General features: G+C 48.8%; 1 protein-coding gene and 1 pseudogene across 1 annotated transcript; both read right to left on the bottom strand.

Annotated features, from left to right (window-relative positions):
- Nucleotides 1–848: 848 nt before the first annotated feature.
- On the bottom strand, nt 849–2914 carry LOC148525271 (uncharacterized). The gene is made up of 2 exons (XM_088471046.1): nt 2812–2914; nt 849–1414 (listed from the first exon to the last, which is right to left on the bottom strand). The coding sequence occupies exons 1-2, from the start codon at nt 2912–2914 to the stop codon at nt 849–851; spliced, it is 669 nt and encodes a 222-aa protein (XP_088327172.1).
- Nucleotides 2915–3028: 114 nt separating this feature from the next.
- On the bottom strand, nt 3029–4591 carry LOC148525272 (uncharacterized; annotated as a pseudogene).
- Between the last annotated feature and the right edge of the window lie 10211 nt (nt 4592–14802).

Genomic DNA, 14802 nt, shown 5'->3' on the forward strand with positions numbered 1-14802 from the left:
CACACAAAACCATCCTTAGATGGCTGTACTGCCCCCGTAGAGGTGGTACAGTACTTCTCAACTTAATAGAAGGTAAGCACACCCAATGCACACACACTACACCCGGGCTGATGATAAGCTGTACTTCTCGCCACACAGACTATAGCTAACAACAACCCTAGGGCAAGGGAGGGCGGGCAAATGAAACAGGAAAGAGGCCACAGGCTTGCAAGCCTGGCCTTATATAAGCTCTGTCCCACTCCGCCCAATAATGATTTAATAGGCTGTAACCTAACCCCATGATCACTACCCCAGGCAAAAGCCCAGCCTCCTGGTTTAAGACCCTCCTGTCTTATTCAAGCCCTCCGTTATTCTAAACCTAGTAACGGCTGATGTTTTGCCCAGTGTATGTGATCATTAACCATAACATATAACACTTCAAACTTATCTAATAATAAAGACACGGAGACAGTAATGGATTTAAAAAACAGGTCAGCTATTTATTTAAGAAAGTTAATTTAATTATTTAAATACTTTAAATATTTTAAATATTGTATGGTGGCTGGAAGGACGGCACTTACACAGAGCAGCCCAACAATGCTAACTCAACAAAAACACAGCATTGCAGGCGTATATCCGCCCTATGGATGTCAAACCCTGCACTTGGGTATTAATCATAGACCTTCTAACACACACAAAACCATCCTTAGATGGCTGTACTGCCCCCGTAGAGGTGGTACAGTACTTCTCAACTTAATAGAAGGTAAGCACACCCAATGCACACACACTACACCCAGGCTGATGATAATACGTACTTCTCGCCAAAGCAAGGATCTACCTAAGAGAACCGCAGCCCACCACCATACGCACTAGACCACCTGACTTATACCATCAAACAAACTCCCAACAAACAAAACTAAACCAGCCTCCGTTAGATGCACCCCATCAGGCCTATAGAGATGTTTATCATGAAACCTGATTAAAGGATGTTGGATCACAAAATCTCCCTGTGACAGCAGAAACTTCCCTACAGCAGCATTGATTTTCTTACGAGCCTCGTCCAAAGCTTTTGGAGAACGAGCACCACGCCACTGTAGCCTAGGGATGATGCAGGACCAAATCACTTTACAGAAAGGCCAAGCACCCTTAATGAGGAGGAGGTCGGACACTATGTCAAGCCTTAAATCAAGGGAAATCCTGGAACCAATGTCGTTCCCACCCAGATGTATAACCAGCACTTTGGGGACACCAAACTGCCGTACTGCGGCCATCAATCTTGTCTTAAGAGACCCCCAACGCAGACCCCTAAACCCTAACCAGCGAATCCTCGCGGACTCAGGCCGTAACAGTTGGTCACTGGCATGGGAGGCCCTAGCGGCCCAAAAAACAAATGAATGGCCCACGATCCAAAAATCCCTAACATCAAATATCGGACCTATAAGGGGCAGGAAAGGAATGTAAATAGAATTAGTAAATGAAAACAGAGTAACAGGAGAGAGACAGACAGGACGTAAAACAAATATTTTAGCAGCCGTAAGAAACCGACTATAACTAGATTGGGAACTTAAGCACAATTAAGGTTTAGTTTGAAGAGACTAATCAAAATAACAAACTTTACTTAAATTTACAGTAACTAATTTTATAACGATTTTAAATTTGGCTGCCTAATAACACGTAGAACAAACAAGTTTAAGTTTAAGTTTAGAATCTAAATTAGCATTGGACAACAATAGAGAACGATAGGGGAAAACCAGGGAGAGAAGGGGAGGGGGGGAGGGGTGGGTGGAAACAGGAAAAAACAAAGCAACTCGACGAGAGGTAAACCAAAAACCTGCTGAGGGACTGTATGTTTGGCCGAATTAGTCCGTCTAGCAAGGTAAAATAAAATCACTCAAGACCCCCACTTGTTTAAAGCAACAAGTGGCAAGTATTACCCGAGTAGGATGGACAGGGGAGACATAACAAGACAAACATAACAAACATGAAGAAAAGTCGAACGAAGACATGAGACATAGGCAGACATAACATCAACAGAAAACGCAACAGCAATTTAATCAGTGACCACCGGCCTAACATAACGCTTATAGCAAGCCGATTTCCAACGCCCTAGAGCCATGATCTGCGGAACCGACAAGCCAGCCGCGGCGGCTGATGTAGCTGCGCCAATTCTAAAGGAATGGGTACCGAAATCTCCGGGGGAGAGGCCAATGTGAACCAAACAGCGTCTAAAAATGAACTGAAACTGATACTTAGTAAGAGGCGAACCGTCAGCATGAAGCAACCATGCACCGCCAACTACAGGCCGTAATGGCACGAAAAGCTTAGCCAAATGTACCGGGCAAACACGGTGATCCACGCAGGACTTAAGGGAGACCCAATGACCGTGACCCAGTTGATCAGTTTTAGATCGCCGTATTTTGCACAACAAAGCCCCCTCCCCAATACTGATATCGGAACGGGACATGGGCGAAAGCGCTAATCTAGAAGGGGCAACAAGCTCCGAAATACAGAAGGCACCATGAAATGCCATAGAAAAAGCCAAACAAAAAAGATTAGCCTCGAAAGGAGAAATCACCACATGAGGAACCGCAGCTAGCAACTTAATCAAAAGGGGAATATCAATCGGTCTTCGCTTATCAACCGGCCGAGGCGAGGCGCGAGCCCAAACCTTAAGGGCCTTGATAACTGCAAAGCTCTTCGTAAGGTCTGTGCGCCCTTTCAGCCTGGAATAAAAGGAAATGCCAGCCAGCATGCGCGAAACTACCGCGCGGGACCGACCAGAGACATACATGCTCCAAACAAAAGAAAGCATTGAGCACTGCGCGCTCTCACCTTGGCTTCCGCGATGACGTAGGTAACTTTCCCTTTCGGACCAAGCCTTCTGATAGGCCCGCAATGTAGTTGGGGCAAGGGATTGCTCCGCTAGACCCTCCATGCCGACTCGATGACCTGCCAAACATATGGGGGGCAAGGCTCACCAACTAAACAAGCCTCCGGAGCAAGCGACCTAAACCGATCCCATTGAAAACGGGAGAGCGCGTCAGCAATGTTATTGTCCAAGCCTGAAATGTGACGTGCCTTAAACAAAATGTTAAATTGCAAACAACGCAGCACTAGCTGCAAAAGCAAGCGCAAAGCAGGCAAGGAAGAAGCGCACTGTCCATTAACAGCGTGAACAACGCCTAGGTTGTCGCATCTAAAAACAATGTTCCTATCGCGCAACTCAGGAGCCCACAGTTCCAGCGCCACCATAATGGGAAACAATTCCAGAAGGATTAGATCTTTAGTTAAACCCCTGGAAAACCACTCCGCAGGCCAGGGGGCAGCGCACCATGACCCACGGAGGTAACACCCAAAACCCGACGAGCCGGCCGCGTCCGTGAACAACTGCAACTGACCGCTGGGAACAGGAGGAGGCAGCCACAGGAGAACACCATTAAAGTCGGCTAAAAACGAGAGCCAAATAGCTAGATCCCTTTTTATTTCGGCTGAGAGCCGAATAAAATGGTGCGCCCGGCGGACACCTGCAGTGGCTCGCTGTAGTTTCCTAGAAAATACCCTACCCATGGGGATCACCCGGCAAGAGAAATTGAGCAAACCCAGGAGAGACTGAGCTTGCCGCAATGTCACTTTACCCGCCCGCAGCCAGGCAACCCTGAATGGCATGCTTCAATTTGAGAAGTTTCTCAGCTGGAAGCCTGCAGCAGCCATCCAAGGTATCAATTTCAATGCCCAGATAGGACAGCCGGGAGACGGGGCCCAAGGTTTAATCGCTGGCAATAGGAACCCCAAAAAAGGAAAAAAGTGCCTGAATGGACTCTAACAAAAAACGGCAACGGGGGGAATCAGCAGGGCCGACGCACAAGAAGTCATCCAGGTAATGGGCCACGCCCTGACCGCCGGTACCAGCCTCGACGCACCAATGCAGAAAGGTACTAAACCTTTCAAAATAGGCACAAGACACGGAACACCCCATAGGCAAGCACTTGTCTATGTAGTATCCGTCGTCCAAACGAAAACCCATGTACCTGAACGAGTCCGGGTGCAAGGGCAACAAGCGAAAAGCCGATTCCACATCCACCTTTCCCATCAAAGTGCCGGGTCCGTGAGCCCTGACTAGCTCTAGCGCCTCATCAAAAGACTGATAAGAGACCGAGCAAAGCTCCTGCGGAATGGCGTCATTAACTGATCGGCCAGATGGGAAAGATAGGTGCTGAATGAGCCTAAAAGCACCGGGCGTCTTCTTAGGGACCACCCCAACAGGGGACAGCACCAAGTCAGCTAAAGGGGGCACAATAAAAGGACCAATGATGCGACCAAGCCGCACCTCCTTAAGGACTTTTTCCCTAACGATGTGCGGCAGCTCTATAGCAGATCGAAGGTTCCTTGGAGAACCCGCAGGCACCACTGAAGCTACCGGCAAACGAAAACCAAACTGAAAGCCATCACTTAAAAACTGCGCCGCAACTGTGTCAGGGTACCAAGCGAGCCATTTTGCCATGGCGTCAAGGTTCACAGGGGAGAAAGCTTTAACTAGCAGGCCCGGGGCCGGCAGGCTTTCTGGGAGCTGGGGAAGCGATAGATTTCGAGCAGCCAGAAGCTGGGTGGGCATCGCCGCATTTGCTACAGAGGTGGCGAAAACGACACCGCTGACCAAATGAACACTGTGTCGAGTTAAATGCGAAGCACTTACCCTTACTATGGTTGGATGGGCCCGACCGGCTAGCGCCGAACTTTCTCCATTGGCCAACTGCAGCCGGAGAAGATTTGGCACACTGAGTGACATCGAGCCAGACCTCGACATCCTTGCAGCCAAAATCAATAATGTGCAGCCGGTCCTGCTTACGACGAAATTCTTCGTCGTAAACGCGCCAAGCAGTCCCTCAGCCTGACCTCTGCATATTATGAATTAGATGAAAGTACCTAATGATATTGGGGTGTTCTGCAGGGCGGGTTTCCAAATAGCATGCCGAGAAGACGAATATCCCAGCCTGCCAATTAGAATACGTCTGGAAGGCGTCCAAACCAATACCGCCTTTACGCTTGGCGGCTCGCAATTCCTTGCGCATGGTATCTGTAAGGGTGAATATGTCCACATAACGACCCTTCCTTATCCTGTCTTTAACGCACGGACGGAGACCCCGCAGCACCGCGGTGTTTGCGCAACGCACCACCCCAGCGTCAGCACTATCCGCGGGCGCCTTGTCATCACGCGGGGCGTGACGCTTATGGCAAGTCTTATGCAAGCGCCTGTCAGCCTCAATCCTAGCGAACTTAGCCGCACGGTTACGCGCCTTGCGAGCTTTCTGGGAGGGGCTATTATCACTGGAGTCGTCAGAGGTAGAATAACTTACGTCACTAAATGTAGAATAGGAATTGGCCGAACACTCACCAACCGTCCCAGCTATAGGATCAGCACGGCTACCGGATTGATGCGAACCAGAAGCCGCCTCGTCACCAGCTTCCCAGGAGGGGTCCATGGAACCTGTAATAGATGTTGAAAGGCCGTCCAGAGCCAGGGAAGGCTGTGGGACCCCAACTGACGGAAGACCACCATTAGGACCCGCACCTGAAGCGCTGTCAGGCATACGTACATCTGAAACGCAATTTATCTGCAACGCGGCTGGAGCAACGGGGGGCGCAACAGGGGTGCTTGGCCCTGCTTGCGCAGTAGCAGGCATCAAGGCCGCAAACATTGGCGCCAAGGTGGTGGCCATATTAACAAAAAGCCCCATAATAGCAGTGGGGTCAAATGCCTGCTGGCCAGCTGATGGCAGGGGGGAGGGAGCAACAGGCAGAGGGCCAGGAATAGCGGCAGGCAAAGAGGGCATAGCAGCAGCCCCAGGCAGTACCAGTGGGGCTGCAGCATTAACGGACCTAAGTCCCGCCCCCCGCCGAGTCCCAAGATGGCGGCCGCTAACAGCGGAGGCAGCGTCATCCGCGCCACCTCCGCTAGCAGCCTGGGACCTGCCAGCAGCACGGTGGGAGGGTGTACGCGAGGAGGCACAGCTCCCACTCGCAGAGCGCCGGGTGCGGCGCTGGCTAACTCCCGCACTGCGGGCGCGGCAGAGTGAGCCCCGCGACGCCCGCCGTCCGGCGGGAGTAGAGGAAGGCCTCACAAGAGCGGAGGTGGCCAGGGCATCAGCCGCTGGAGCGGGAGAGAAGCGGGCAGGAGGGTGAGTAGAGCGGCGCGGGCGGTCCATGGAGCAGCTGGCCCAGCAGGTGACACGGGGAAGCTGCACAGGGTAGCAGGCACAGCCTCAGGGACACAGGGAGAGAAGAGCAGGTAGAGGAGCTATAGGAAGAGAGGGACAGAGACAGCACAAAGGGAAACAGGGATTAAAAACTAAGATAAAGTGGAAAAAAGAAAAGTATAGAAAAGATTAGTCTGCTTGTGCACACTGTACCTGACCCAAATGAAACAGGAAAGAGGCCACAGGCTTGCAAGCCTGGCCTTATATAAGCTCTGTCCCACTCCGCCCAATAATGATTTAATAGGCTGTAACCTAACCCCATGATCACTACCCCAGGCAAAAGCCCAGCCTCCTGGTTTAAGACACTCCTGTCTTATTCAAGCCCTCCGTTATTCTTCACAGGTGAAGCTAATTATTTCACTTGTGATTCTGTGAGGAGACCTGGAAAATATGCACTGTTTAGGGTCCTAAGGACCGAGTTTGAGAACCTGTGTCATAGATTAGATAGATATATCATATATGTACAGATCTATCTATCTATCTTTATACCTGTTTCATCTATTGAACAAAATCCAGAGCATCACTCTGCAGAAGGATGTTACAATGAAAAAGCAAATATCTGATTGGCTGGTATGGCATAAACCATAAGGATAATTGGGCCATGCTATTGTATTACAACAAAAATGCACCCTAAAGCCTAAAAATAAGGAACAGTTTGTAACTTTCCTCTCGACCAATAGAAAAGTATAAAAACTGACAATAAAACCCGCACAGATTTGCAAAAGTTATAATGTTTGAAACTTTTAATCATGCAATAAAGTATTTTATCAAGTGATTTAATAGAATAAAGACCTAATTGTACTAGTACAATAACATGGCAGACCAAGCAGTGAAGGAAGGAGTTACTGAAAGCTCTCCATCAGCTCCCACCCTCTATATCTCTGGTGGCAGGCGGGTGCATCCTCAAGTGTCGGCGGCAGCAGGGAGGGGGTATCTGCAATTCCTCCCAGAGACAGGAAAGCATGGGACACACACACAGAGGAGGGGCAGTTACAGGGAGTGGGGGGAGGACAGTTGTAAGAGGGTAGTTACAGGGAGCAGGGTGTTGCAGTTTGAGGAAATGGGGGTTTTAGTTGCAGTGGAACGGTTACACTCTGCAGTAGTGGAAGGTGCAGGGGTGGCAGTTACAAGGTTCAGAAGTGGTAGTTACAGGGTGTGGTGGTGAGCAGTGCAGTGGTGGCAATACCAGGGTTTAGGGGCAGAAAGATACAGGGTGTAGAGGTGGAATGTACAAGGTGCAGAGGTGTAAGGTACAGGGTGCAGGGATGATAGGAGTATATTGCAGGGGTGGGCAGTTACTGGATGCAGAGGTGGAAGGTAGAGGGACAGAGGTGGGCAGTTACAGGGTGCAGGGGTGGAAGGTACAGGGTGCAGGGGTGGAAGTTACTGGGTGCAGGGGTGGAAGTTACTGGGTGCAGGGGTGGAAGCTGCAGGTGTGTCAGTTGTATGGAAGGCACTTTCAAGGTGCAGAAGTAGCTGTTGCAGGGGGCATATTCAGGGTGCAAGGGGACAGTTGCAGGGGGGCACTAGCTGGATACCAGGGATGGGGAGACACAATAGGAAATGCACAGAGTTACAGGGAGGAGTTTAAACAATACCTTAGGAGAGGGTGCAGGATCACAGCTCCAAGCATGGACAGTGTCCCTGGTATTTCAAAGTTAAGGGCACTGCAGGAGGCAGGAGCCAAATGTAGAAACATCCCACAGCAGCAGCAGCAGCAAAAGGCATGTTGGAAACGAACAGAGATGGAACCAATGCAGTGCAACAGAAATCATGCAGAGTGGCAGGAGACCAATGGGGGTGGGATCACTGCAGTACAGAGTCTGGGAGCAGCGGCTGCAGAGTCTGGGAGCAGCAGTGATGATAGGAGTCAGCCTAGATCCGCAGCGGCAGGTAGGTTCTGGGGGCAGCGGCTGCAGATTCTTGGGGCAGCAGTGATGACAGGAGTCAGCCGAGATCTGCAGTGGCAAGCAGGCTTTGGGGGCAGTGACTGTAGAGTCTGGGGGCAGCAGCTGCAGAGTCTGGGGGCAGCAGTGATGACAGGAGTCAGTCGAGAGCCGCAGCGGCAGGCAGGGTGCAATTGGAGCCGCACGCCCATGCAGGTCCCTGCAAAAGCAGCAGCAGGCGGGAGGGAGGGGAAGCAGCGGGGTCAGACACAGGCAGAGAGCAGCGACTATAACTGCCGGCACCCAGCACAGATAATCCCTGCCATGAGACTGCAGTGGCCCCAGCCTACACAGCAGCAGAAGGCCGTAGATGTCAGACAGCACAAGGAACATGACACAGTCAATAGTGTACGTCAGGGGTGCAGGTAAGACATTGTTGCCGGATATGATCACTTAATACAAGAGCCGGAAGTGGGGAAAAAAATGTACAGTAAAAAAAAAAAGTAACTCGGCCGACAGGCGGCCCCACAGGCTCATCGGCCCACCGGGAATCTTCCCTGTAAATCTTATGGCCAATCCGCCCCTGCAGCCACATATGCACACACAGATAACCACATATATACACACACAGATTATCACATATATACACACACACAGATAGCCACAAATAAACACACAGATAGCCAAATATATACAGACAGCCACATATATGCACACAGATAGCCAAATATATACACACAGCCACATATGCACACACACAGCCACATATATACACACAGATAGCCACATATATACACACACAGAAAACCACATATATACATACACAGAAACATATATACAAAGCCACATATGCACAAACAGCGCCACATATGCACACACAGCCACATATATACACACAGCCACATATGCACACACAGATAGCCAAATATATACACACAGCCACATATGCACACACAGATAGCAACATATATACACACAGCCACATAGGCACATACACAGATAACCACATATATACACATAGCCACATATGCACACACACAGATAACCACATATATACACACAGCCACATATGCACACACAGATAGCCACATATATACACACAGTCACATATGCACACACAGATAACCACATATATACTGTGATAGAAGCACTGGAGAAGTTAGGGATGGTGTGTATTTGTGCCCCAGATTCCTGTAATATATGTTTTAACCCCCAGGAAGAGTCTGTTTTACAAAAAGATCTGAGTGCCGGCTTTTGGTAAAAGCCGGAGAATGGGTCCTGGGGGTGTGGATGTGAGAGAGAAGGGAGGGCTCCTTCCACAGGGCTGTTTCAGGTGTTAGGCCTTTCAGCCCTAATTAGGGATTATACCTGGAAGTGGCTCAATATAGCTGTGTAAGAGTTTTGATGCAGTGTCTCATACCTGGGAGAGCAGGCCCGCAGGTTAGCTCGCTCTGAGACACTGTTTGCTACAATGCAGAAGGCACTGTGGATGTGAATTTATTTAGTGTTCGGTTAGTGAGGGAATTTACTGTCTAGCTAGAGCCCAGATGGGTTAGGATTTATTTTATGTTTTGTTTATTTGATTGTTGGTGTTGCACAATAAAAACTGGCGCCGACCAGCTTGCACGAAAACCTGGCTGCTGTGTGTAAGGAGCTGTCCATCTACCCCAGGAGAGGAACCCCTACCCTGATCATATCACAACTGGTGGAGAATGCGGACATTGCACACTGGAAATTTGCAGCAAGAGGAAAAATTCTACATTTAAAATTTAAAGTGACAGACACCAATTTGTTGTGTTGGATGTCAACTCATGTTCTGTGAAGTCCATGAAGGTGGCATCGATAGATGCTTAGAGAAGCCAGGTTTTGCTTCAATCCTACACCTAAAGACAACATGGAGGACATTGTTAAGGCCTTGCTCCAATCTAACAAAACTCTGCAAGAAGCTATCAGAGCTCAGCAGGAAACTAACAAAGCTCAGCAAGTCGCCATAGAGGAAACCCACCAGGCCTTAAAAGATTTGGTACAACAGCTAGTAGTCTGGTCTGGAGATGCTTCCACTGGACTTCCAAATGACACTCGCTCCATATGGGCCAGTCACTTTTTGCAAAAGATGACCAAGAGTGATGATGTGGAAGCGTATCTTACGGCCTTTGAGAGAACCGCAGAAAGGGAGAGTTGGCCCAAGGAACAGTGGGCAAGTCTTGTGGCACCCTTTCTGTCTGGAGAACCACAAAAGGCCTACTATGATTTGTGCCTGGCTGATGCAAAGGACATTGAAAAGCTAAAACGGGAGATCCTAACTCGCTTGGTGGTCACCTCGTTTGTTTGTGCCCAACAAGTCCACTGCTGGGAATTCCAAATGGAAAAGCCTCCATGCTCACAGATGCATGACCTCGTCCATCTAACCACAATATGGCTACAGCTCAAGATGTTGACAGGACCACAGATCGTCGAAAGACTCGTGATGGACCGGTATCTGCGATCGCTACCTGCATCTCTGCGCAAGTGGGTGAGCCATGCAGACCCTAAGTCCGCAGACCAGTTAGTTGAATTGGTGGAGTGGTATGTGGTGGCTGAGGAACTGTTGAGTGTGTCCCACTGAGCCCCGATTCCGCAACGGCGACCTCCCGTGACTACTGGTAAGACTGTTCCAGGGGAGAAGGGTGCTGGGCGGTGGAATGAACTTAAGACTGTGGGTTTGGAACCTGGGGATAGGCCAGCCAGGCCAGGAAGGTTCTTACCTCATAAGAGACTAGATAATAATATGATACAATGTTTTCGATGTAGTGAATTGGGCCTTATTGATGCTAATTGTCCACTCACCTCTGAACCTATGCAATGTGATACTGCTTATGTCCGTCGTAGAATGTCTTTCTTTGCACAGCCTTCCTGTACTGCTGACCGACAGGCTGAGACAGATAAGCAAATTTGTAATGTTACTATAGAAGGCAATTAAGTAGTGGCTCTGTTAGATTCTGGCAGCCTGGTTACACTTATGAAAGCTGAACTAGTGAACCCCTTAAAGCGCAAGGGAAGAGCTGTTGGTGTGACCTGCATACATGGGGATTCTCGTTATATTGTTACTGCGGAAGTGAACACAAAAACACAGTATGGTTCTGCTATAGTCTCTGTGGGTTTGGTGCATGGCTTGAGGTATGATATAATGTTGGGGAGAGACTTTGCTCACTTCTGGAAGTTGCGGGAAAGCTGGTTTGTTACCGAAGTAAGTGACCCCGACTTATTTGAGAAGGTTGCTGATGCAGTAGCAGGGGAAGTTTCTTCCGGGTCTGAGAAGTTCTCTTTTTCTAGCGTGATTGGTGAACCAAAGAATACTGATATGGGAAGTGTTGTTAAGCCAGTTGATCGTCTGTCTGATCTTGAGGTCAGAAAAGAGATCTTTGCAGCGGAGCAGTTCAATGACCCTACTCTGGTAAAAGCCAGGGAAAATGTAAAAGTGATTGATGGTAAATCCATAGATCCTGATAGTCTGTTGTCATATCCTCACAGGGCAGTATGCCAGAATTTTTTGTACGGGAGACATCCAAGGGGATTACCTGACATTGCCAAAGAGACATGGGAGGGGCAGTAAAGTCCCTATAAAACTGTCATTGAGCTTAGGAAAAGAAAGCCAGAACAGTTATACCATGTAAATCTTATTAAACCTTGGAATGATAGAGCAGCTCTGTCAGCCATCCCGGCCCCTCCAGTAAACCTAGGGCCTTTAGTTCCTGAAGTGGCAATAGCTAAAACCCTGTCGACCGATCACTGGCAGGAAGTTAAGGAATTTCTTATTAGAAATAGGGTTTTGTTCTCCGATGTACCAGGCAAAACCACAGTCATTAAACATGACATAATCACTGACCCAGGGGTTAAGATTAACCTAAAACCCTATAGGTTACCAGAAGCCCAAAGAGAATCAGTGTCGAAGGAAATTAAAAAAAATTTACGGTTTGGTGTAATTAAAGAATTGCATAGTGAGTGGTCAAGTCCCATTGTGCTCATTCCAAAACCCAACGGGAGTGTGCGATTCTGCAATGACTTCCGTAAATTGAACAGTGTGTCAAAGTTTGATGCCTACACTATGCCTAGGGTGGATGAACTAATTGAAAGGCTGGTGGGCCAGATATTTAACTACTCTTGACTTAACCAAAGGGTATTGGCAAGTGCCGTTAACTGAGAATGCCAAAGAAAAGACAGCTTTTTCTGCACCAGAGGGGTTGTTTCAATACAAGATGTTGCCCTTTGGGCTACATGGGGCACCTCTCCCTTTCAAAGAATGATGGATAGGATTCTAAGGCCCCATAGACATTATGCTGCTGCTTATCTGGATGATGTGGTCATTCATAGTCCTGATTGGCAGTCTCACTTGCCCAAAGTACAAGCAGTGTTGGACTCCATCTATACAGCAGGTTTGACAGCCAACCCAAAAAAAGTGTTGTCTGGGGATGGTAGAAGTAAAATATCCTGGGTACACCATTGGCAGAGGTTTGATAAAGGCACAGCTCAATAAGATTGAGGCAAACCAAAACTGGCCACGACCCCTGAATAAGAAGCAGGTGAGAGCCTTCTTAGGGATCACTGGGTATTATAGGAGGTTTATACCCAATTTTGCCACCATTCCAGTCCTAATGACTGACCTTACCAAAGGCAAACAGAAAATCAAGGTTGGAATGGTGTCCTGGAGCAGAGAAGGCTTTCCAGGAGTTTTAAATAGCGTTATGTACCCAACCAGTTCTGATGACCCCTGATTTTGATAGAGAGTTTGTTGTACAAACCGATGCATCAGATGTAGGCATTGGAGCGGTCCTGTCCCAAAGCAAAGAGGGTGAAGAACACCCGATTTCTTCTTAAGCTGGAAATTAAATGTACATGAAAGAAACTATGCTACGGTCGAGAAAGAAGCATTGGCCTTAAAGTGGGCATTAGAGACTCTCAGGTACTACTTGGTGGGAAGAAAGTTCAGATTGATCACTGACCATGCCCCTCTGAAGTAGATGTCAGAAAACAAGGACAATAATGTGAGAATAACAAGATGGTTCTTGGCATTACAAACCTTTAAATTTATGGTAGAACACAGGCCAGGAAGCCAGCTGGCCAGTGCAGATGCTTTGTCACGTGTCCATTGTTTGGGGGCTGCAGTTGTTCTGCTCTACAGGTCAAAACAAAGGGGGGGATATGTGATAGAAGCACTGGTTGTTATGTTCTGGGTTGTTTGTGGACCCGGGGTGGTAGCAGGAGCGATTACAGAAGCAGGTTTGAACATAAAACTAGGTTTTTTAATACGTGCTTGAGTAGACATAAAATATGGCAGTAAATAAAAGTCCAGGTATATATAAACGTGCACTAGAGTTCTGTGGTGGAAGTAATGGGTTAATGTCCAAGTAGAAACAATTAGAACTGTCCAGGTGTGCAGGTAGTGAGACTGGAATAATCAACCAGGTATGCAGGTAGTGATGCAGGAATAATAAGACAGGTATGCAGGTAGAGAACTAAGGCAAATGAGCAGGATGTCAGCAGGCTCAGGCACTCAGGTATGGGCAAGGGTGGTGGAGGAAGCGGGGTAGTCCAGCGGAAGCTAGGAGCTGACAGGCAGACTGGCAGACAGCAATTCACAGAAACAGGATAAGCACAGAGAACTCCCTCTCAGCTAGGCTGAGATACACGTTGAACTGGCAAAGAAGGAAGTCATTCACCCTTCCTAAATACCCCATGCCATGTTGTTACTGGCCAGAAGGAGACATTTGATTCACCAGGATTGGCCAGCCGCATCACATGGCCAGAAGGCAGCATGGCGGCACCCATGCCAAACAGAACGTCAACACCGCCAGGCCTTACCAGCGCAGAGTGACAACAGGCCCGCACAACAACGTGCACAGCCAAAGCCCCCCACCAGTCACCAGCTCCGCCACCAGACAGCCTGCGCCACAACGACCTCACAGGTAACACCCGCCTAGCGCCATGCTGAAATACCCTGGCCATGACAGTACCCCCTCCTTTTGGGGTGGCCTCAGGACACTCACCAGGCTTCTCCAGATGGGCAGAATGAAATCTCCTGATGAGCGTGGGAGCGTGGACATCATGAGCATCGGTCCGGCAACGTTCCTCTGGACCATAACCTTTCCAGTCTAGCAAATATTGTAGATGACCTTTGCGTAGACGAGAGTCCAAGACCTGGGCGACCTCAAACTCAACTCCTCTCTCCGTCTGGACTTGAGGAGAAGCAGGTAGAGCAAGGTAGAGCACTGTGGAACCTATTCAGAACTAGGGGCTTTAATAAGGAAACATGGAAGGAATTAGGGATTTTTAGATATGGGGGTAACTGTAGACGAGAGGCCACTGGATTATTGACTTCTGTTACGGTGAAAGGCCCAATGAAGCATGGTGCAAATTTCATTGAAGGAACTCTCAGATGAAGATTCCGGGTGGACAACCAGACCTGGCTTCCAACTTGCATGCGTGGAACTATTCTACGCTTCCTATCAGCCTGGGTCTTATAACGAGAGGATGCTTTCAGCAAATCAGATCGTACTTGAGTCCAGATGGCAGCAAATTTCTACACCGTGTCCGATACGGCTGGTACATCAAAAACAGGCAGGCTTCGGAATTCGGGAACTCGAGGGTGAAGGCCATAAACAACCTGAAATGGCGTTTGGTTAGTTGACGAGTGGTAGGAAGCATTA

This window comes from Taudactylus pleione, unplaced genomic scaffold, assembly GCF_031769625.1.
Source record: "Taudactylus pleione unplaced genomic scaffold, aTauple2 ptg000109l, whole genome shotgun sequence".
NCBI lineage: Eukaryota > Metazoa > Chordata > Amphibia > Anura > Myobatrachidae > Taudactylus > Taudactylus pleione.